The sequence below is a fragment of the Oryzias latipes genome, chromosome 4, assembly GCF_002234675.1.
Source record: "Oryzias latipes chromosome 4, ASM223467v1".
Lineage (NCBI taxonomy): Eukaryota > Metazoa > Chordata > Actinopteri > Beloniformes > Adrianichthyidae > Oryzias > Oryzias latipes.
This window is the reverse complement of record NC_019862.2, coordinates 31,497,402-31,518,349: the sequence shown is the minus strand read 5'-3', so window position 1 is coordinate 31,518,349 and position 20,948 is coordinate 31,497,402. Positions and strand designations below refer to the sequence as shown.

General features: G+C 39.9%; 2 protein-coding genes across 14 annotated transcripts in view; one reads left to right on the top strand and one right to left on the bottom strand.

Moving 5' to 3' along the window:
• Positions 1 to 1,489: 1,489 nt before the first annotated feature.
• LOC101167514 (collagen alpha-1(III) chain) overlaps positions 1,490 to 20,948 on the top strand; it is a 39,150-nt gene continuing 19,691 nt past the window's right edge. For 5 of the 11 annotated variants that reach the window (XM_023954591.1, XM_023954586.1, XM_023954590.1 and 2 more), the window contains exons 1-25: positions 1,490 to 1,797; positions 1,881 to 1,925; positions 2,093 to 2,146; positions 2,291 to 2,335; positions 2,450 to 2,503; positions 2,575 to 2,619; positions 2,877 to 2,930; positions 3,021 to 3,065; positions 3,152 to 3,205; positions 3,290 to 3,334; positions 3,451 to 3,504; positions 3,595 to 3,702; positions 4,546 to 4,599; positions 4,695 to 4,748; positions 4,863 to 4,907; positions 4,998 to 5,051; positions 5,250 to 5,294; positions 6,712 to 6,765; positions 7,744 to 7,797; positions 9,188 to 9,241; positions 9,342 to 9,395; positions 9,492 to 9,545; positions 9,624 to 9,668; positions 9,757 to 9,801; positions 10,539 to 10,646. In XM_023954591.1, the coding sequence (XP_023810359.1) occupies positions 3,158 to 3,205; positions 3,290 to 3,334; positions 3,451 to 3,504; positions 3,595 to 3,702; positions 4,546 to 4,599; positions 4,695 to 4,748; positions 4,863 to 4,907; positions 4,998 to 5,051; positions 5,250 to 5,294; positions 6,712 to 6,765; positions 7,744 to 7,797; positions 9,188 to 9,241; positions 9,342 to 9,395; positions 9,492 to 9,545; positions 9,624 to 9,668; positions 9,757 to 9,801; positions 10,539 to 10,646 (975 nt within the window). In that variant the 5' untranslated portion in view covers positions 1,490 to 1,797; positions 1,881 to 1,925; positions 2,093 to 2,146; ... (4 more) ...; positions 3,021 to 3,065; positions 3,152 to 3,157. The other 6 variants (XM_023954594.1, XM_023954593.1, XM_023954588.1 and 3 more) reach the window with 6 other exon arrangements.
• On the bottom strand, positions 14,576 to 20,790 carry LOC111947401. 3 transcript variants are annotated; one of them, XM_023954599.1, is made up of 7 exons: positions 19,281 to 20,790; positions 18,931 to 19,149; positions 18,692 to 18,860; positions 17,572 to 17,628; positions 16,317 to 16,384; positions 16,119 to 16,162; positions 14,576 to 15,060 (listed from the first exon to the last, which is right to left on the bottom strand). In XM_023954599.1, exons 1-7 carry the CDS (start codon positions 19,407 to 19,409, stop codon positions 15,009 to 15,011), a joined length of 738 nt encoding a protein of 245 aa, XP_023810367.1. In that variant the 5' UTR covers positions 19,410 to 20,790; the 3' UTR covers positions 14,576 to 15,008. The 3 variants fall into 3 exon arrangements, 2 of the variants coding, with proteins under 2 accessions (XP_023810367.1, XP_023810368.1); XM_023954600.1 differs by having other exon boundaries at positions 20,599 to 20,790; XR_002873215.1 differs by lacking the exons at positions 18,692 to 18,860; positions 18,931 to 19,149; positions 19,281 to 20,790 and adding an exon at positions 17,841 to 17,886.

Sequence of the window (20,948 nt, the reverse complement as noted above, 5' to 3'; positions counted from 1 at the left end):
ATGAAAAGTGACAAAGACAGAACCCAGAAAGCGCCGTCTGCCCTGTCCTCCTGTTGGCCGGGGTGTCAGCATTAATGCGGCCCAAGCACAACTCATCCTGAGGACCTCAGGGCTCTGGGAGGGTCAGAGCTAAGAGCAAGTCTGATGTAAAACAAGGACCATGGTCTCTCCTATATGTTGAAGAAGAACTGGCGGCTCCTCCTGTTGCGCCTCGGTCTGTTATTCGAGAGAAGATGGAGCTCAACAAAATGAATGACAAGTTAAAATATCAACAATATTTAGTTTCTAATTCAGTGATTTAGGTTATTTTTTTTATTTTATTTTATTTTTTTAACTTGTTCTGTCCAACAGCTGAGCAAACAGATTAGAGCTGAAAGCATTTTTGTGTTGGACAGGTTTTACTATCACAAAAAGAGGTTATATAGCTTCGAGAAACTAGAGTTTAGATTTGTATAAACCCCTTTTTGTCGTATTATTTTTTATTTATTTGTTACATTTAGTGTGTGTGGGGAGGGAGAGGGGAAGAATGTGAGGGGAGGGTGGAAGAGAGTAAAAGGAAGAAAGGTGAAAAGGTGGGGAATACAAGCACTGATTTGAATAAGTTATTATTTTAAACTGTAACAATTATACCAGATCTGCTGGAAAGACGAATGTTACATAAAAGGTGAAAATCTGAATCGAAGAAGAGTGGAAAACATCTGTCCATCAATACACTGTAGGTAAGGAGGAGGGATGAAGCAGACAGGGAGCAGTGTGGCAGTGTGCACGTGCACGTGAGGGTGGAGATACATGCATGCTGCCGATGTGAACCGTGTGTTCATAAAGGGAGCCAGATCCTACCCAGCAGGACCAGCCAGACCAGGAGAGGGGAGGAGAGCCCCCCAGGCCAGAAGCCCCCCCAGCATCCGGACCCAGGCAGCCCGGGAGGGGAGGAGGAGGGGACCGCCCACCCCACCAGCCAGGCACAGAAAAGGCCCCCCTACAGGGGCCCCCCCAATGCCCAGAGGCACAAGCGAACCCAGTGTCCGGCCCCCAGGCCACGAGACAGGAGCGCTTAGCCGTACCAGGCGGCAGCCATGGGGGCCACCGGGCGCCGGACGCCGAGACAAAGGCCAGGGACGAAGCCAGGGCCCCCGGGACCCATGAGTCGGCCACCCCCCGACCGGCGCCCCGTCTCCGCAAGCCAGCCCAGGCACGCGACCTAAGCAACCCAGGGATCGCCGCGCACCCACAGCCACCCCTCATAACCCTACAACCCTACACACTACAACCCCCCCCCCCCCCCCGCCATATTATCTGAGCCCCCCTCCCCAACCCTCTCAGTGCCCTCCCCTCTCTGTGAAGGGGAGGGAGAGCCCCAGAGGGTCCCAGCGAGCCAGCCCCCAGGTCCGTCCTACCCATGCACTCACGCACACATACTCACAATCATCTGGTTACCCTCCCTCCCCCCGCCGCCATGCAGTAACCCCCCCCCAGCCGGCAGAGTAATTTAGGTTATACAGAAAATGAGTTCACCATCAGAGTGCTGGAGCAAAATAATGTTTCTCTTAAGGAACAGACAGAAAGTGGCAGGTCTGTAGCTGCAAGCAGAAAAGCATTAGGAAGGGGTCAAAATGTCCCTGAAAGTTACCAAACTTATACATAAAAGCATTATTTCAGTCGATTCTACACTCCTGTTGGTCCAAAGACGTCTTCGGTCCATTTCTGACTAAACTTCACCTCCAAATACGGCCGTTCTTTTAGGGATTTCGGGGAGAGGCAGGACCTCAAGGGAGCAGAGGACAAACAGGATACAAGGTCAGAAACAAAGGATCCTATGGGGTTTACCCCAAACAGGGCATCTCTGTGTGACTCTCATTCATTTGTGTTTGTGTGTGAAGGGGAATAAAGGAGCTCGGGGCTTTGCAGGGATTCCTGGCTACTCGGTAAATGCAGACGATTGTCCTCCATCTTAGTTCTGTCTCCATAATATCATTAACTAATGTTCCATGCACACAAAACCTTTTAGTCTGATAGATATCTAATTTTCTAAAGCCAAACCATGAACAAGCTCCACATTCTTGATGCGGTGCATCATTTATTTATTTTTTAGGGGGTGCACGGAGCAAGAGGTCCTCGTGGTTTTCCAGGACCATCAGGACCAACGGTTTGTGTCCAGCAGTTCAGTGGCTAACCTTTTGCTCAGCTACTGTAGACGAGAGTTTAAAATGACACAGAAGTAAACAGATTAAACAGAACAAATAGAAAAATAAAGATTGACGCTAAGATAACAAACACTGATGGTTTTCAGGGCGAGATTGGCTCTCCTGGTTTCACGGGTCCACCAGGCCCTCCTGTAAGCTCCATCCCTACATTCAATCCATGTGTAACATCTGACAAAAGTACAATTACGTCAGCAAAAGTGGGGGTGTGTGTGGGGGGGGTGTTAATCAGTGTGTTTGCTCCTCAGGGCAAACTGGGCCCCCTGGGGGTAAAGGGGCTTTTGGGAATTAAAGGGCCTCCAGTAAGTGAAGGACTAGTTCAAAAATGCAATCAATGCTTAAGAGAAATGGTAACTAAATGTGATGCTGCCAGGGTCATCAGGGGCCATCGGGGGTCAGAGGAGCCACTGGACCACAGGTGAGGGGACAATGACCTGCTTTCTCTTGAGTCACTGATCGACTGTTTGACCTAAAACAAACAACTGCATATCATATTTTTGAATCATTTGATGCATGATTATGTTGTGTGTGTGTTTTTGTCATTTTTTGTCTTTCTTTTTAAAATTGGAAAATGTATTTTTGTTTAGCACTTTGAGTTATGTCAGTCAGAAAAGTGCTCTACAATAATAATTTGATTTGATTTTCTTTTTCATTTGATTTGCTTTGATTGCTCAGGGGGAGCGTGGTCCCCGTGGAGCTTTGGGGTTTCCTGGTGTCCTCGGCCCTCAGGTAATAAACTCAGACGTGCTGAGGACTATCGGCTCAGTCTTTAACTCAACTCTGAATATTTGAATAATCGTTTGAGAAATTCCTGCACAGGGTGATCCTGGACAACAGGGATCAAAAGGTCCCAAAGGCGATCCTGTGAGTGTGCTGAAAAGCAAAGTGGAAATTAAAAGAAAATACAAGAGGAAAATGATATAGTATAAGTCAATCTGCATGTCTGTCAGGGGGAAATGGGCGATGAAGGTGAAATTGGAGAGCCTGGTCCTCCTGGTTTAAATGTAAGTTAAAACATTGAGAGCAGATCAAAACTGGTGGTCATCTCTGCTTAAATGAGTCTTTCTTTGTTCTTGTCTTTTGATGAGGGGGTCATTGGAAACCCTGGAAAGCCTGGACCCTCAGGTGATCCCGTAAGATTGCTTAAAACCATTGAATTACTCCTGAAATGGTTGCATCATTGATCATACCTGGACAAAATGACTACTCCTGATGGTAGATGGTGTTCAGCTCTGAATGTCTCTCCCAGGGAGCCACAGCCAGACGAGGGGAGAACGGCGACCCAGGGTTTAAGGGGGACCAGGTGGGTTTGTTCCATCTGTGTGGTCTCTCTTTTCCAACGTTGAATAATTTATCCAGATTAATACATCTTTGAAAGTTGTTATTACCATAGGGACTGCCAGGTCCTCCAGGAACACAGGGACCTAAGGGGCGTCCAGGGCCAACCGGGTTGCAGGGACTGGCAGCGCCAAAGGGGCCACCAGGACTTCCAGGACCCACTGTGAGAGAAATGAACTTTAAATTTTAAATTATGGTTTCCACATCAAATTAGCAACATTTTTTTTTTAATCTGAGGCCATGTTTCTTGACTGGAGAAAGGTAGTTTTTCCCTCTCTGGGTGGGTCGAGTGCCCCTCCCCAGGTGGAGAAGTTTAAATATATCATTTTCATGAGTGAGGGAAGACCGGAGGGAGGAGATCCACTGACGGATTGGAGCAGTCGATCTATGTTGAACTTTGGTCATGAGCTCTGAAAGAAGCTCTGCAAAATGTCAAGCGGTGCGCATCTTGTAAGTCTGGTTCCAGGTTTTTCCTTCACACCACTGTTCCGATATATGACTGACCTGGTGTCCTATGGCTCCAGCCAGGGACAAATTTCATTTCTCCTCCACTATCAACTTTCAAACGGACGTTTTTATAAAAAGGATGCAATCTATGCGTCACTACCTAATTTATGATTGGGTGTTCAATAGGTGCCATTTTGTACGTTCAGCCCTAAAACGGTCGAACAAACTCACATAGAGATGCGTGAACGCAAGAGTTTTGAACGTGGAAGCCCGAAATGCTCATGTACGCCGGTTGGCGTGCATTTACGTAGACTTTTAATTGAAAGCGGTCACTTGAACGCGTATTTCTGAGGGTGGTGTGAGACAGATTTTACTGTTACAACAGTAGCTTTTGACACACGAGGTGTACATTTGAATAAACCCCTTTTGTACTTGAGGCTAAGCTTTATTTTTATATTATATATGCGTGCGTTTCTTTTTCAAATCAAAATATTTTTTGGGATCTGTCTTAAGATTTGCAGATTTTAGGCACTGCAATTTTTCCATTTCATTGTGGCAGGGATTTGACGGCACCATGGGGGAGCAAGGAAAGCAGGGAGACAAAGGACCAAAGGTAATTTAGTGAAAATGGACACACACATCGCAAACTGCAAAATGACATAATATGTGTTTGTGCACACTTGATGATCTGTATGTGCTCTGATGCAGGGAGGTCAAGGACCAACTGGTGTCGGAGGAAATCCTGGCCCTCGAGGTGACAAGGTAGACCTTTTACTTTACAAACTTCAGTGATGCGAGTGATAGTCTTCATGAAAGTTCAAAAAAAAAATCAAACTGGAAATGGACTTTAGGATAAAAAGTCTTTGTTGCGTTCAGGGTCGAGAAGGTAGAGAAGGATTTTCTGGACTGCCTGGTCCCATTGTGAGTATGCACATGAATATATGTGAGGTGTGTTTAATATTAGAACTGGATACTGTCTGACAGCAATTTGGTGATGTTTTCTGTTTGCAGGGAGAGAGCGGGAAATCAGGAGAGGCGGGGCTTGAAGGAGAATGTGGTACTAAGGTTTCTGTCTGGCTGCATTGCTTTTTCTATGATGTGTTTCAATACATTTAAGACATAAAACCAAGGATACACAGACACAGATTTAGCTGTGTCTTTGAACATAGTAAGATTTCAAATCATTTTAATGGCTGTTGAGGAGTATACATGCTTAACAGTTTGCTTCATTAAGTTCATTGTGTCTGTGTGGTGTTTGGTCAGGGTTTGGCCGGCCACCCAGGAGTAACAGGATTCAAAGGCTCTAAGGTAAGATCAGATCAAAAATATGACAATTCTTCTAATTAGTACCAGGTAGAACCAATATTCCAGTGCAATATTTGTTTTTATATTTGCTATTAAAAAAAACTATATGGGCTGATTTAAAGTTCCACACCAATCATCTAAAAACCTGTGTCGTTTTCTAGGACATAGTTTCTGCGGAGCGGCTGGAGTTCTTTATATATTTGCCTTTGAGTTGTGGGCAAAACTGTTGGCGTGGTATAAGCCTGCAATGATTTCCCATCATCGTTTGTTGGTAACTCTTTATTTTACAATAGAGTACTTAAAGTGTACTTAAGTGGCATTGACATGGTAATTATAATGTAACTACTGGGTACTTACAGGGTATTTACATGGTACTTTTTATGGAATTTACTGGGTACTCACAGGGTGTTTACATGTTACTTTTTATGGGACTTACTGGGTACTTACATGGTACTTTTATGTGTATATACACTGTACGGGAAGGTAACACGTGAAAGTACCCAGCATTTAGTACTGAAAGTACCATGTAGTTGAGTGGAAATAGGGCTGATTTTCTTTTATAGTCCAGTTTCATTGTACTTAGGGGGTAGTTTCTGAGGTAAATTCATGGTAAATACCATGAAACATACAGCGAGTGCAGACCTAAAGGTCAAGGTACTTTATTTGTACTTACCTTGTTCTTACATGTGGTAAGTACCACGAAAGGCACCTTTGCACAACATGTGAATACCCAGTAAGTATATTATAAATACCCAGTATGTACCACATAAGTATGAACCATATAGTACCACATAAATACACAGTAAGTACCATGTAAGTACTGAGTAGACACAAAAAGTACCATGTAAGTACCCAGTAAGTCCCATAAAAAGTACCATGTAAATACCCTGTGAGTACCCAGTAGTTACAATATAAGTATCATATAAATACCACTTAAGTACACTGTAAGTACTGTATTGTAAAAAGAAAGCGTTAGCCATTTGTTTACACTCTCTCACTAGCTTACAGCCCCTCACACCCCCAACCCAACATTACCTAAAATTCAATATTGGAGCGATTCAGCCGTGCGGTTTAGAGCTAGATGGCAGCTCAAGCGAGGAAAACCAAGACAAATGGATCCAGTCATCTACGAGTGGATGCATCAGAAGGGAGCGGAAGACCTGCATCACTGCTACAAGCTCTTTCCCACGGCATTTTTTCATTTTCTCCTGGTTCACAACGATTGCAGTAAAGAAATACTTAGAAATGCTTTTTTAATCCTAAATTCTGTATGCATGTCCTCCATCATGAGAAAAATGCTACAAGAACATGTGAAAACACCCAAAAACACAGATTTTCCATGGCGTTGGTCTTCGATGCCTATATACATAACTTTATGTATTTGTACTTCATATTAAAATCCCCATATATCACTCATCAGGGACTTCAAGGCAATGTAGGCAGAAGGGGGCAGGAAGGCACTCTGGGAGACCAGGTAAAGCATACTGTACATGTTTACATATAGCTTCATTGCCTTTCTCCTGCTCCCTTTAGGGGGCGACACAGCGAATCCTCCAACCTTCTCCTCTCCACCTTCCTCCCTCACTCCAACTTCCCCCCTGTCCTCCTTCTCTACATCCACAAATTTCCTCTTTGCTTTTCCTCTCCAACCTCAGCCTCCTTTCACCAACATCATCACTGTCCCTCCTCTCAAACCAGCTCATCTCAAACTCCTACCATGAGTGGATGGATTCATTCATGATCCTATCCATCATTGTCATTCACAAAGAGAACCTCTACGACTTCATCTCCACTATCTCCATCTTTAAATCTTGTATCTGCATCAGAGTCTCCAAACCGACAACATGGCTGCTCTGCCTGCAGTTCTTCTACACCTTTCCTTTCGTCAAACCGAAAGCTTCCTCAACCCGTTCCAACCTGCTTGCAGACGCCTCTTCACCTCTTTCTCAAACCCTCTGTCGTTCTGGACTGTTAAGCCCTTGACGTCCTCCACCTTCTTCACACTTGAATTTTTCTTTTTTCACTTTTTGAACTTTATAAGATAAATCTTTTCCGAATGTTCCAGTTCTTGAGACATAAATTATGACATCTATCTGCTGACATGTACCCGACTGAGCTTTGCAGTGCAGACACACTCATTCTGACACACTTGGAAATGAGAACAATAACAGTTTTTAATAGACAATTCATCCAGATGTAATCAGATGTAAGTAGGGCATTGAAAAACATGCAGACACACCATCTTTGATGCTTGTAGTACCCGCTCCTGATTTCAACCAAACATCTGATCATTTACCACCCACTACCGGACAGTTTGTATGTAGATTGTTGTATTTGCTATTTAGGACAACTGTCCAGTCTTCCTACTTGGAAATTTGCAAATATCTGAAAGAAATGAGATCTTAAGGAAATCAGGAGTGGAAGACATCAATAATTCCAGTTTCTTTCTCAGGGATCTATCGGTAAAAACGGACTGAAGGGGGAGCCTGGATTACCAGGATCAAAAGTGAGCTTACCTCCACGATAATTTTTTTTTATGTTTTTATTTATGTGTTTATTTGAATTAGGACAATGCATATTAAACAATGTTTCAGGAGCTGCTTTAACATAAATATGCCAGAGTTATTAGCACAGGAGCTAAATTTCATCCGTTGTCCTAGGGCAGGATAAAAAGTTCAGCAATTACATTTACAACACAATAAAATAGCACAATATTACAGGTAAAAATATTTACAAAGGTTATTACAATAAAAAGCAAGTCTAAAAAGTCCAAGAAAGTCAAAGAAAAACAACAATAACTAATAATGTCTGCAGGACTGGTTTGTTTTCAGCCATTGTTTAAGAGCTGTTTGGAAGGTAGGGTAGTTTTCCCAGTTCCTAATGTGCTGTGGCAGCGTATTCCATAACTGTGTGCCTCTAATTGACACCACTGTTTGGCTGAATTTAGTCCTGCGCCTTTGAACATTACAGTCCCCTCGAGTTAAAGCCCTGGTGCCTATTCCAACATTTTTTTTTTAACTTATAAAATCTAACAAGGGTGGAGGGGCCAGCCCATTCAAAACTTTAAAAATGAGACAGGCATCCATGTACATTTTATAACTTTCAAGATCCATTATGCCATACTTGGTTAGAATGTCACAGTAATGATAACGCAGAGGCTTTTTGTCTAAAACTTTCAGGGTTTTCTTGAACAGAGACTTGAGGGGTTTCAAAGTGCTTTCATGTAGTAAGACAATAAGTTATATGACTAAAGATCAATGAATGAATATAAACCTTTGCAGCCTCAGTAGTTAGAGAAGACCTTATTTGTTTAAAATTTGACAGATTAAATTTAAAAATATTGGATATTTTCTTTACATGATCTTTAAAAGTTAAGTGTGAGTCAAAGATTACGCCAAGATACTTGAATTGTTCTACAACTTCCAATCGCTCCCCATTGACCACTACAGATGGTTGTTCTTCCCTCGTTGGCTGACGTGAAAAAAAACATACATACAGTCTTTTTAGTATTGAGATGTGAGCATGACCTTTGGAGCCACTGAAAGATTGGAACCATGGCTCCAGACAGAACTGCAGCTGCTTCAGCTTTTGTTTTGGCATGAGCATATAGAACTGCATCGTCTGCATATAATTGTATTTTTGTTTTTTTGTATACATCTGGCAGGTTGTTCACATACAAGCTAAATAGAAGTGGCCCCAATACTGAGCCCAATGCCAACCTGATATCGTCAAAGCTCTGTCACAGAAGAATGAGGAAAAAAATACTCTCTTCACAGATTAACATTACTTCATACCATTACTCTGAGCAACTTATTAAAAGAAACGTCTGAGTTACCAAAATTATTGAGTGTGGAGAAGTTTGTAACGAGTAACAAATAATGAAACGATTTCTGCAGGGATATCCTGGAAAACTGGGATCTCCAGGAATCCAAGGGCCTGTAGGAATGAATGTGAGTGACTACTAAAACTTGAATGCATCTACATCACATAAACTTGTAGAAAAATTGGGATGTTAATCGAGCAAAACCTTGAAAATGTGAACATTTCCAGGGAGCATCTGGTGGTAGAGGAATGCAGGGAAGACGAGGAGAGCCAGGAGACAAAGTGAGTTCTCATCATCGCCATATGTTCTCCAACTGTGTCATCTGACTTCAATTTGGGGTCAAGATCCCGCTGAAAACTATCACTGACGTTCTATAGGGGGCTGAAGGTAAACGTGGCATACATGGACTGGAGGGAAATAAAGGCTCAAAGGTATTTGAAGTTTCTTTTTTGTCTGAGAAGATCAAAATGTGACTTTATTTGTCAAACTAATCTAAAATGTCCCTGAAGGGTAAAAGGGGTAAAAGAGGACCAAAAGGAAAACAAGGCTCCCCAGTGAGTAAATCAGCTGTTTTTTCTCAGCCATCATAACTGTTGTAGATTTTCTTTCAGTGCAGTCATGCTCCTGCAATTTGTGCTTTAGGGTGAGATGGGCTCACCTGGACCGAAAGGATACAGAGGACCTCCTGTAAGATGATTGGGACCATTTCTCTGCTCCAAACAGTAAAGCTAAATTACAATGATTTTCAATATTAAAAAACAAAGGTTTTTGCTTCTTTTTTTAATTTGCTTTTGGAAGTGTGGATGATGGTAATGTGTGTCTGCAGTTTTCAACAGCAGCAGTGTTTGTTTGCAGTGGAGGGCCTCGTTGTCAAAAACCACACATTTCTAACAGAGCTTTGAAGACGCCACAACTGTGACCCAATCAGCCAAAAATTAGAAAACCATTTCCGAATTCCCTCAAGACACAAAAAACGGCCTTTTTTTGAGGACGCAAACTCATTTTTGGATTCTGACAGGATCCACACAAGCCTAAAAAAGGCTTTTTGTTTATATTGAGGTAAAGCAGCTACCGGTAACTGTTTCTACAACCTTTCAAACATGGAGGCAAAGATCTTTAAAGAGAAGACAAAGCTTTGGCTGTATGCACGAAAACACAATAAAAAAACAATAAAAAAGGAAACTACCTTGAATCTTTCATGTCCATAAGATAAAAAGATGTTTCAGTGTTTTTCCTTCAAAATGATGCTCAGTGAAGTGGAATCCTGGCTTTATTAGCACGCTGTGAATTAGTAACACACAGCATGAAAGGGTTAAACCGATGCAGCAAAAATGGAGAATTAAAAACTAAAACCTCCCATCTTAAAGCATTATTTGTGTACGTTATGTTTAGTTTTAGCCCATCTAATGCCTCTTTTTCTACAGGGTGTACAGGGTGCTATTGGACCGTGGGGTGAGATTGGGCCAACTGGTCCTCCAGGAGACGGAGGGCCAAGAGGTCCAGCCGGTCCTCCGGGTGTTACAGGCTATCTCGTGAGTAAATATGAATTATCGTTGAATCTCTGCATTTATCATCAGTAGCTCCATAAAAGCTGCATAGAGGGCTTAGGAGCATCATTGTTTCCCAGGAAGATGATCTTGGTTTAGCCCAAACCCCCATATTCAGTTTCTGAAGTTTTCAATGCTTCAGTTCCCTCTTTTTACCACTAGAGGCAGGCTTCAGCGGGAAGAGTTTCTGTTAACAGTCCACCAAAAATAAACTTTATGTTCCTATGGGTGACGTCAGAGATGATCAGTCTTTTAATTGAATCTAGAATTAAGAAAGCTTGTTGGTAAACTGACGACAACAAAAACCCTGTTACCCATGGAAACCCATGGAACCATAAGGAATATGAGTCTTCGCAGGGAAGTCCATCCTCACTGAGCGAGGAACATTCTGAAGGACAGCAGTCACCCTGGTTTCACCTTTTCTATCCGCCGCTTTCTGTCAGACGCTACAGAGCTATACCAACTAGAACAGACCTAGGAACAGTTTTTTCTAAAAGCAGTCTGTTTACTAAATGTCAATTATGCACTACAGCCGCCTGATTCCTGCACATCTCTCTTTTGATCCTTGCACATTAGCTTTTTATTCTATTTATTATTGTATTTTATATATTTATCAATAACACTGCCACATTTACAATGCAGTGTTGGAGTTTGGGGAAATACTGATAAAAAATCTGCAGTGTTTATATATCTTATCAAAAAAAGCCATTGGAATAGTTCATGGTGTGGATTATGGGACACATACGAATGCACTGTTTTTAAAGTCGGGTTTATTGAAATAATGGGAACTATTGAAATTAAAAAACCACACTCATCATGTAAAGCCAGAAATAACTTAAAAAACATACAACATGTGTTCAAGGGCAGAGACAGAAGATTAAGAAATCAGCTGCACTTCAAAAAGCATTCATACTACAATAAAGAAAAACTATTTGTGGATTTATGGAACGGACTGGAAGAAGGTTTAAAAGAAAGAAAAAGTTTACATGCATTCAAAAAAAAACTACAAGATGCCACTGATGGAACTTTATAAGGCAAGAAATGATCAATAAATCCAAAAATGCCACTTCTGCATAGGTGCCATGCAGAATGTAATGTGAATGTTTAACATGTACAAACGTGTAAATAGAAATACGTAGATCATCAGGTGTTGTAAAAAGCGGTGGGATCATATACGATTTCTCTTCAACCCTTTTAAAGCTCACTGTCTTGTTTTATCTGTCTATTTTAAACTGTGATTATTTTCATTTGTGTCCCTGAATCTAATGATGCCCTGTATAATGACAATAAGGCCTTTCTATTCTATTCTATGTACATATTATTATATTATATTATGTCTGTGGTTCAAACTGAACCTCTTTTGAAACGTGTTTTCCATGTTTTCACAATTCAAAAACATGCATGTAGGTCAAACTATCAGAATTAAATACATTTTAAAAGTAGGAGACTTGGAGGTTTTTTATTTGTTTTGGTTTTGCAACTCTCAATATTCAACCCAACAGAAATAAAACAGATTCTTTTCTTAATCTTCCATCGATCTGTGGTCCCTCAATGACGAAAGCAACCACAAAAACCAGATAAATCAGCTGTTGACCCGGAGCAAACCACTCCATGCCGTCATGATTTGGATAAACTTTACTCTACAGACAACCCAGTCTCATCCTAAAATGTGTAGTAGCTACATTTGTCCACATGGAAATACGTGACAGGTTCACAAAAACGGCCCGTAACTTGTGAGACACTTACGTTTCATTTTCCTATTCATTTTCTATTAGCCTTCTCAGGATCACGTGACTTCTGAGGTTTTGCCTGCCGTGAAAAAAAACATGGCGGATGCTCGTTCATTTTTCGGTAGAAAATCCCACAAAACAGGATTTTTTAAGGACTAATCTTTATTCTGACAACATTTCTAGTGAGAAATATACCATTTACTTTCAGAAGGCTTTTATAAAAATGCAGTTTTTAGTTATCTTTTTTCGCTCTGTGAAAACGTTTTTTTAGGGGCTCTAAATTGTGAAAAACAAACGTTTACACCTACGTTAGTCCACAGGGCGAAACGTCTTTATTTTACAACAGTGGTCCCAAGCCACCGGGCCTCGGGACACTTGGCACCGGGCCTCGGGACACTTGGCACCGGTACCGATCCATCCGCGGAACACTTGGCACCGGGCCGCGGGACACTTGGCACCCGGCTGCGGGACACTAGGCACCGGTACCGATCCATCCGCGGGACACTTGGCACCGGGCCACGGGACACTAGGCACCGGTACTGATCCATCCGCGGGACACTTGGCACCGGGCCACGGGACACTAGGCACCGGTACCGATCCATCCGCGGGACACTTGGCACCGGGCCACGGGACACTTGGCACCGGGCCGCGGGACACTTGGCACCGGTACCGATCCATCCGCGGGACACTAGGCACCGGGCCGCGGGACACTAGGCACCGGTACCGATCCATCCGCGGGACACTTGGCACCGGGCCACGGGACACTTGGCACCGGGCCGCGGGACACTTGGCACCGGTACCGATCCATCCGCGGGACACTTGGCACCGGGCCGCAGGACACTAAGCACCGGTACCGATCCATCCGCGGGACACTTGGCACCGGGCCGCGGGACACTTGGCACCGGTACCGATCCATCCGCGGGACACTAGGCACCGGGCCGCGGGACACTAGGCACCGGTACCGATCCATCCGCGGGACACTTGGCACCGGGCCACGGGACACTTGGCACCGGGCCGCGGGACACTTGGCACCGGTACCGATCCATCCGCGGGACACTTGGCACCGGGCCGCAGGACACTAAGCACCGGTACCGATCCATCCGCGGGACACTTGGCACCGGGCCGCGGGACACTAGGCACCGGGCCGTGGACCGGTACCGGGCCGCGGGACACTTGGCACCAGGCGGTCCGCGGAAAATTTTTGCACCGGGACGCACAGAAAGAAAAAATAATTTCCATTTTATTGTTTTATTTTTATTTTGAAATTTATTTTATTTTGAAAAGTGACCGGATAAAGTTGCACATGATTACACAGTGGATTTACGTTCATTATTATTATTGTTATTATTATTACTTAAGAGAAAATACCCCCCCCCCCCCCCCCCCGGTCCACGGTAAACGTGCCCCCCACCCCCACCGGTCTGCGGTAAACGTGTCTTGCGTTTTACCGGTCCGCGGTTGGGGACCACTGTTTTACAACACTTGCGCATTCTTTTCTCGTTCATTTCTGTGGGTCACGTGACTGACAGGTTTCCTAGCAGGAGCCAGGACATCGCCTGGGTTTTTGATGTGAATTTATTATTATTGGCTTTATAAACACTTTGTTTTGATGCATTTTCTAGCGAGAATCATACAGTTGTTTTCAACATTATGTAGCTTCCAATTGTATTTGATACCTATATATTTTTTCTACGTACATTCCTTCATATAACTCAACAAAATAGTATCGACGGAACATTTTTATGTTGCTATGGTGGTAGCTACGGACGCTACCGGCGAACCGGAAGGAAGCCACGGTTAATTTGCGGTTATTATTGTGTCAAATTATTATTACTTTTACTCGAAAACAGCTTTTCACAAGAGGAATGCAATTAGATTTCACAAACTCAACTCAACCCACTAAAACGGTACTACCCATAAGTCTTGCGTTCGGAAGTAACTTTTTGTTTTGGGGGAAAACGCTATTTTGATTATTCATACTGACTTTTGATTCGTTTTAATTGCTTTACTGAAATAAACTGACAATCTACGTTTACCACTTGGTTTATGTTTATGATTCCAAGGTTTTTCTTTTATAAATGCTATTTCTTTTATCTGTCTTTGAAATTGTAAAGAATATACGTCTGTATAATTAATAAATGGGGGAAGCTAAAAAGGCAAATGACGACCTGGAAGAACAGTGTGTTTTTTTTTTTTTTTTACCTCAAATATACATTCATCTATTTAGGTTGCACAATACAGCTCCATGCATTACATCTTTGCTCTTATTTCATTATACTAAATACCAAAAATGATTTACTATTAAGTATGTATCATTATAACTTGAGGTATGATCATTTGCAATTGCCATAGCTGTGACAATCCAACACAAAAACCTGATATCTGGTTATATGACAAATTTTTTGTATGTTTTTTATTGTAAACTTTTGTTTAGAATTTCACAACAAATGTGTCCTACCTCTATGGTATATCATACATGTGAGCATGTTGAGCAATAAAAAATGTAGATCAAACCCTTTCATTTGAACATTTTTATTAACAACAATTAGAAAGCAGTAACACAAACAACAATAATAATTTAAAAGGTCAATCTGATCAACAGAGGTGCCTTTGGGGTTTATTTTTTGGTGTTCCTTTTTTCCACCCACTGTGGAGACCATGTTTTCCCACTGCAAAAAATACATAAATCAATGAATACATAAAAACAGTTAATGACAACATTACAATAAAAGACAACAAGCTCCAGTGAACTCCAGTTTGTACTTTATGCTACCATGCTCACAGTTATGTTACTGCAAATTCATTTATCATTTTCTAATTTGACTGACACATTTGTATGGTCATATGTATATTATATATTGTTTATGTCCTTGTTTGTTCCCCTGAAAATATGTCCCTGCGACAATTAAGTATCCTTGCCTAATTTGTTAATTAACTCTTTAGTCAGGAACCTTGGGTCAACCCTGGACCCTGTCTCTAGAGTCTCTAGAGCAAATGTGACAAACTCCAGGCCCGCGGGCCAAATGTGGCCTGCCTTGTCATTTTAAGTGGCCCCCAAAAGCATAAAAGTTTTAAATTTCTTAAATAAAAAATAAAAAATTGGTGTGTATTTATTCATATCTAGGGGGAATCTGACTTGAAATATCAGATTGGGCTATATATTAGGACTTAAACACTTTCCATATAACCTAACCTGATAGAATCAAATTTAAAAAGATTTATGCTGGAGTAACAAGCAAACATATGTTTTCTATGCAACTGAAATTGTCATTTTAAAAAGTTATACTAAATACATAATAAGTTATTCCACATTAAGGAGTAGCTAAATTTATTTTTTATTACATTTACTTACATGTATAAATTATATCTGGCCCTTTGAGGACAACCACTTTGCTGATGTGGCCCTCAGTGAAAATGAGTTTGACACCCCTGGTGTAGAGTCTTGTCTCATGTCTCTGGTTCAGTGTTTGTCTTTTAATCATATAAGAACTATTGTCAAATTGAGTCCAACTGTATCAAAATCTAAAAGGGATATGATTTCCCATGCATTAATTTTATCATGCTGTATTATTTGTAACTTAATAGCTACATGTTTAAATAGGAAATCACATGAATGTTTTCAGGTGGTCCAGAGCACTGCTACAAGGCTAATAACTACACTGGCTCCACATCATGCACAGCCTCCTCTTATACAATCTATAAATAAACAAAAAAAAATTATACATACCACATGGAACATGGCTCCCATTCAACAAACTCCATTAATTTCCCCTGATAAAAGTAAATTTAAAAAATGATTTTTTAAACATAGGCCATCATATTATTACACTTAAGAATTGTGATGCCGTAAATTGTATTTCATACATTCATATGAAAGGCAGATGAAAAGTACACATTTCTACTTCAGATAAGAAATAAAAATAACCTTCTGCTTTTTTGTCTTCAAGACCTGCTTCACTGGGTAAAACTGATCTTCTCCCCCATGGCTGCACTCTGAAAATATAAAAAGCACAATATAAAGGTTTCAAAGAAAGTAAACAGTAGGAAAATGTTTGGGAAAACATTTGTATGATGAATTTCCAAATGAAACTTCATGTTGTCTGTGGTTTTGCAAAAGCAAACACTAAATGCTGTAATGTATTTTATACATGGACACATAGTCTGTGACAACTAAATTATAAAAAAATTTTTTTTAAAGCTGTATAGCATCAAATAACTAATTACTATCTCAGTTCACTGTCTTCTTATTGCCTTCTTATTTTGAAGCAGTAATGAAGTCTGGCCAGCTGATTTTCATTGAGACAAATGCTTCTCAAACACTAAACTTTTTTTTGAAACAGTTGAATTTAGAGCTTTGGGAAGCTTTGTTTTCTCCATCACTAATTAGAAGCACTTATAGCATGCACAGCTTCACCATTTAGTTGTGGTTATAAGCTACTACACAGTATTTGTATATGTTCAAAAAAAACAAAGAAATGGCCAGATCACAACAGTTTTTCCTTAGGTCATTTATAACTGTTGCTGAAAATTAAGTCAAAACCTGTAAATCACTTTTTGAGTGATTTTGCAAACATTTCACACAACATACTAACAAATCCTAATGATAACATGACCTTCTTCGCAAAAGTAGATTATGAATGTCACATTTATTTTTTCATGAACAAGTTACATGTAAAAATAATGTCAATTAAATATATGATATTAATATAGATTTGACAGTCAAACTATCAAAAAGTTAAATTAATCTGCTGCAACATAACTGAAAGTATATTTTATATATATATATATATATATATATATATATACACACACATATATATAAAAAAGCTAATGTTCTATTAACAAAAAAGAAATTGCAGCAACATAACTGAAATTATATTTTATGTATATATATAAAATATAATTTTAGATATGTTGCAGCAATTTCTTTTTTGTTCATAGAACATTAGCTTTTTATTTTCTTTTTCTAGTCTTTTTGTTATCACTGTTTGTCAATTTTTTGCTGCTAGCATTTTAAGTATCCTTGTGAGGAACACATAACTCTGTTAAGTCCACATAAAGGTAACCTCAATTTTAAATAGTTGACTAAGGTCATTAAGCATGTCATTTAGAAGATACAATAACATTGTCTATGTTTGTATCTGAAGCTGTTGATAGCAAATAAAAGATAACCCATTTACCTCCAGGTGAATCTTTCTTGTTATCTCTTTTTTTCTTTTTCTTTGCTGGAACACCTGCTAGAAATAAAGAACATTTTCTGTAAATTATATTGTTGATTTCAATTAATATTATGCAAACATTTAAGCCCACAGTTTTTCCAGTGTGATTTAAATAAACAAAAAGAATGCTCTTTTGACACCATTTCAACATCTTACAATATGTTGTGGTTTTAACATGTATTTCAGAAGACTACGTCACCATATTATTAAAATGTTATGAATCTGCATACTGGTTGAAGGCTGGATGGATGGTGCAGTTGAAGGTCGAATGGCTGGTGAGGCTGAAGGCTGGATGGATGGTGCAGTTGAAGGTTGAATGGCTGGTGAGGCTGAAGGCTGGATGGATGGTGCAGTTGAAGGTTGAATGGCTGGTGAGGCTGAAGGCTGGATGGATGGTGCAGTTGAAGGTTGAATGGCTGGTGAGGCTGAAGGCTGGATGGATGGTGCAGTTGAAGGTTGAATGGCTGGTGAGGCTGAAGGCTGGATGGATGGTGCAGTTGAAGGTTGAATGGCTGGTGAGGCTGAAGGCTGGATGGATGGTGCAGTTGAAGGTTGAATGGCTGGTGAGGCTGAAGGCTGGATGGATGGTGCAGTTGAAGGTTGAATGGCTGGTGAGGTTGAAGGCTGGATGACTGGACCAGAGGGCATTTGAAGGCTCGTCCAACCTCAATGGGGAAAATAAATAAAATAATCTAAATGCAGTTGTCTTGTTATGCATATAATTTTTTTGTCTTGAAATACATTTGCTAAATTTAAACATATCACAATTTTACAACTTGTTTTACTTTTTTAGATCAGATATACATTTATTCCAACACATTGGATAGATTTAATGTACTACAATTCCTTCTACAGAATAAAATAATACCGGTACTATAAAAACTAAAGTTAATCAAATCAAAAGTGACAAATAAAGCAGCACAATAACCGTGAAAAATATATCACTATATACTCCAAGTGTTTTAGATTAGTCAAACGTTATTATTTTTTCTACCTCTAGAAATAATGACAAATTTGAATGCACTAATCCTAGGAACAAACTGGGCTGAAATTATAAACATTTTCAGACAGAAATACTTACCATTGATCATTAGCTCATATAGGTCTTTCATGCGGTCCAGACACTGTCCAGCTTGATCGGTTAATTGCCACCTAGGGTGAATGACATGTGTATGCCACGTAGATGTTTTCTTTCCAGGTCTGGCAATAAACACAATGGCTTTTTGTCCCAAAGTATTCAACTTTTCCACCTAAAAAAATTGTTACATCATCAGTAATAACTAAAATTATAAAATACAATTGCAGACATAAAACACGTACCAAAACCGATGCCTCATCCAAAACATGTGTGGTGGTTTTGTTTTTCTTGTGTTTTTGCAACCAAGTCTCCTTTTTGGATTGAAACTTCTCCAGTTTTTTGGCAAGCCTTTGCCTCATTGGCTGGATTGTTTGGCATACTTTACATGTCTTAGTTGCCACACCAATCACAGCTTTGCAGCTGACACAAAGTTTTGTTGTAGATCCTCGTGGCATCTTGACCTGTGAATATATATAAAATATATATAGAAAATATGTTTTGAAAAAAATTAACACTGAAATTGAATTTAAAAAACCCACTTAAGTTCAATAGTATATACTATACATTTGATCGACTAGTCAAACAAACTTACATTTGTGTTCTGGAGTCGAACCACTGGATTTGCATTATTTTCCAGCATAAAAAACATATAAACAAATAAACTTAATGACATGCTGTTTCTATCTAAGGTGTTGAAATTGGGGCACAGCAGAAATTCCATTTAATTGTTTGTTTGTAACCTATTAATTTCGTGGGTGTTTGCTTTCAATAACATAAACCTACAGAGGACCTAGTCTTAACTTTAGTACTTCATATTTTATTCAAAATATTCATTCATGAATTGTAGAATACACTTCTTCATATCAAATTTGATATGACAATAGAAAAAATAAAGTCATTGTTAAATGTGGTCAAGTTTAACTTTATTTAGTACCCCTGTTAAATGGAAAATTAACATGAAGTCTTTTAAGTCAAAATAAACTGCAATTGCTTCACTCTTTTACTATATGTAAATAATAAACAGAAATAGAAATTATCTTCAGATATACATTGACTTTATTTTGTATGTTCCACAATTAGTCAAAATGAAAGATGTTCTATATAATGATTTACTTAAAATGTAAAACTTAAGAGAAGGTGTTTAGATAAATTGTAGTGTTCACATTGAAATTCACAACTAGCTGTAAATTTAAACAACCAAGCACATGTTTGTGGTAGGTTGTTATTGGTTATTGACAATTATATTTTTCACAACTACGTACTACAAAGATCCCAAAAGTACATAGCATTTACATATAGCAGAAACCAGATATTGTGTTGTGGCAGTACTGTCAATCAGCAATCAATGGGCAGTTACTTTGTTTGTAGTAATTATCAGTTATGACATATTACCAAAATGGTGCCAAACCGTTCCACCAGCACTTCAAAAACATTACTACTCCGAAACCGGAAAAACAATTTCTCATTACATTCTTCTCTTTATGTTAGAACTAGTTGTCGTGTCTTACCCTGCTGCCTACGTCTTTGTTTAGGTTCTGACCAACAAAGAAGCACCCTTGCGATCGATATATGAGGTAGTTTCATTAGCTGGCACCGACCGACCCGCGTGCTGCCAGAACCCGGGCCAGATTAGCTAATGTCATTCAACAGTATGACTCCGTCTAGAGATGTATTAATTTTATAAACTAAAATTCTAAATTACAAAAGTAATACACCGTCATTAAAGTTAACTGTCACTGAAAATATTGTTCGTGGGGGGGGGTTAGTTCTGCTTGACTTGTGTCATGCGTGGGTTAGCTGAAATATTAGCTAAGAGGTAAAGCTTGCATGACCAGAAAAAATTATAGATTATTGGTATTTATTTTAAAGTTCAAATAGTTTAGATTTCCCGATGTATGTTCATTTCTTACCGTTTGTAGTCTTGCATCAGCTTCTTGGCAAGCCAGTCCTTTAACTACTCACGCGCAGTCATTGCCGCCCCTCCCCCTCTTCAAAGCAAGCGCACAAGAACAAAGCATAGGCCCCTTTTTATACTTTCATTTGATATAGAATTAAACTTTAGCTTTGAAAACTTTCAGAGCCTGTCACATTAAAATATATAATTTATGAATTTAATACATTGTTTACCTATTAACATCTACATTAATTTACACCTGCGGAAAAAATTTAAATATATTGGAATGGATATGCATATGTGCATCAATGGATATTAAGGGGTTAAACGTTTTCGGTATGATCAAAATTTTATGTGGATGTGAGA

Coding starts and splice junctions, on each gene's coding strand:
- LOC111947401 (XM_023954599.1), bottom strand. CDS start 19,409: ATGGAATTTCTGCTGTGCCCCAATTTCAACACCTTAGATAGAAACAGC. Junction 17,629..18,691: donor ATATGAGCTAATGATCAATG/GTAAGTATTTCT, acceptor CTTTATTTCTAG/CAGGTGTTCCAGCAAAGAAA. Junction 16,163..16,316: donor TGAAGACAAAAAAGCAGAAG/GTTATTTTTATT, acceptor TACTTTTATCAG/GGGAAATTAATGGAGTTTGT.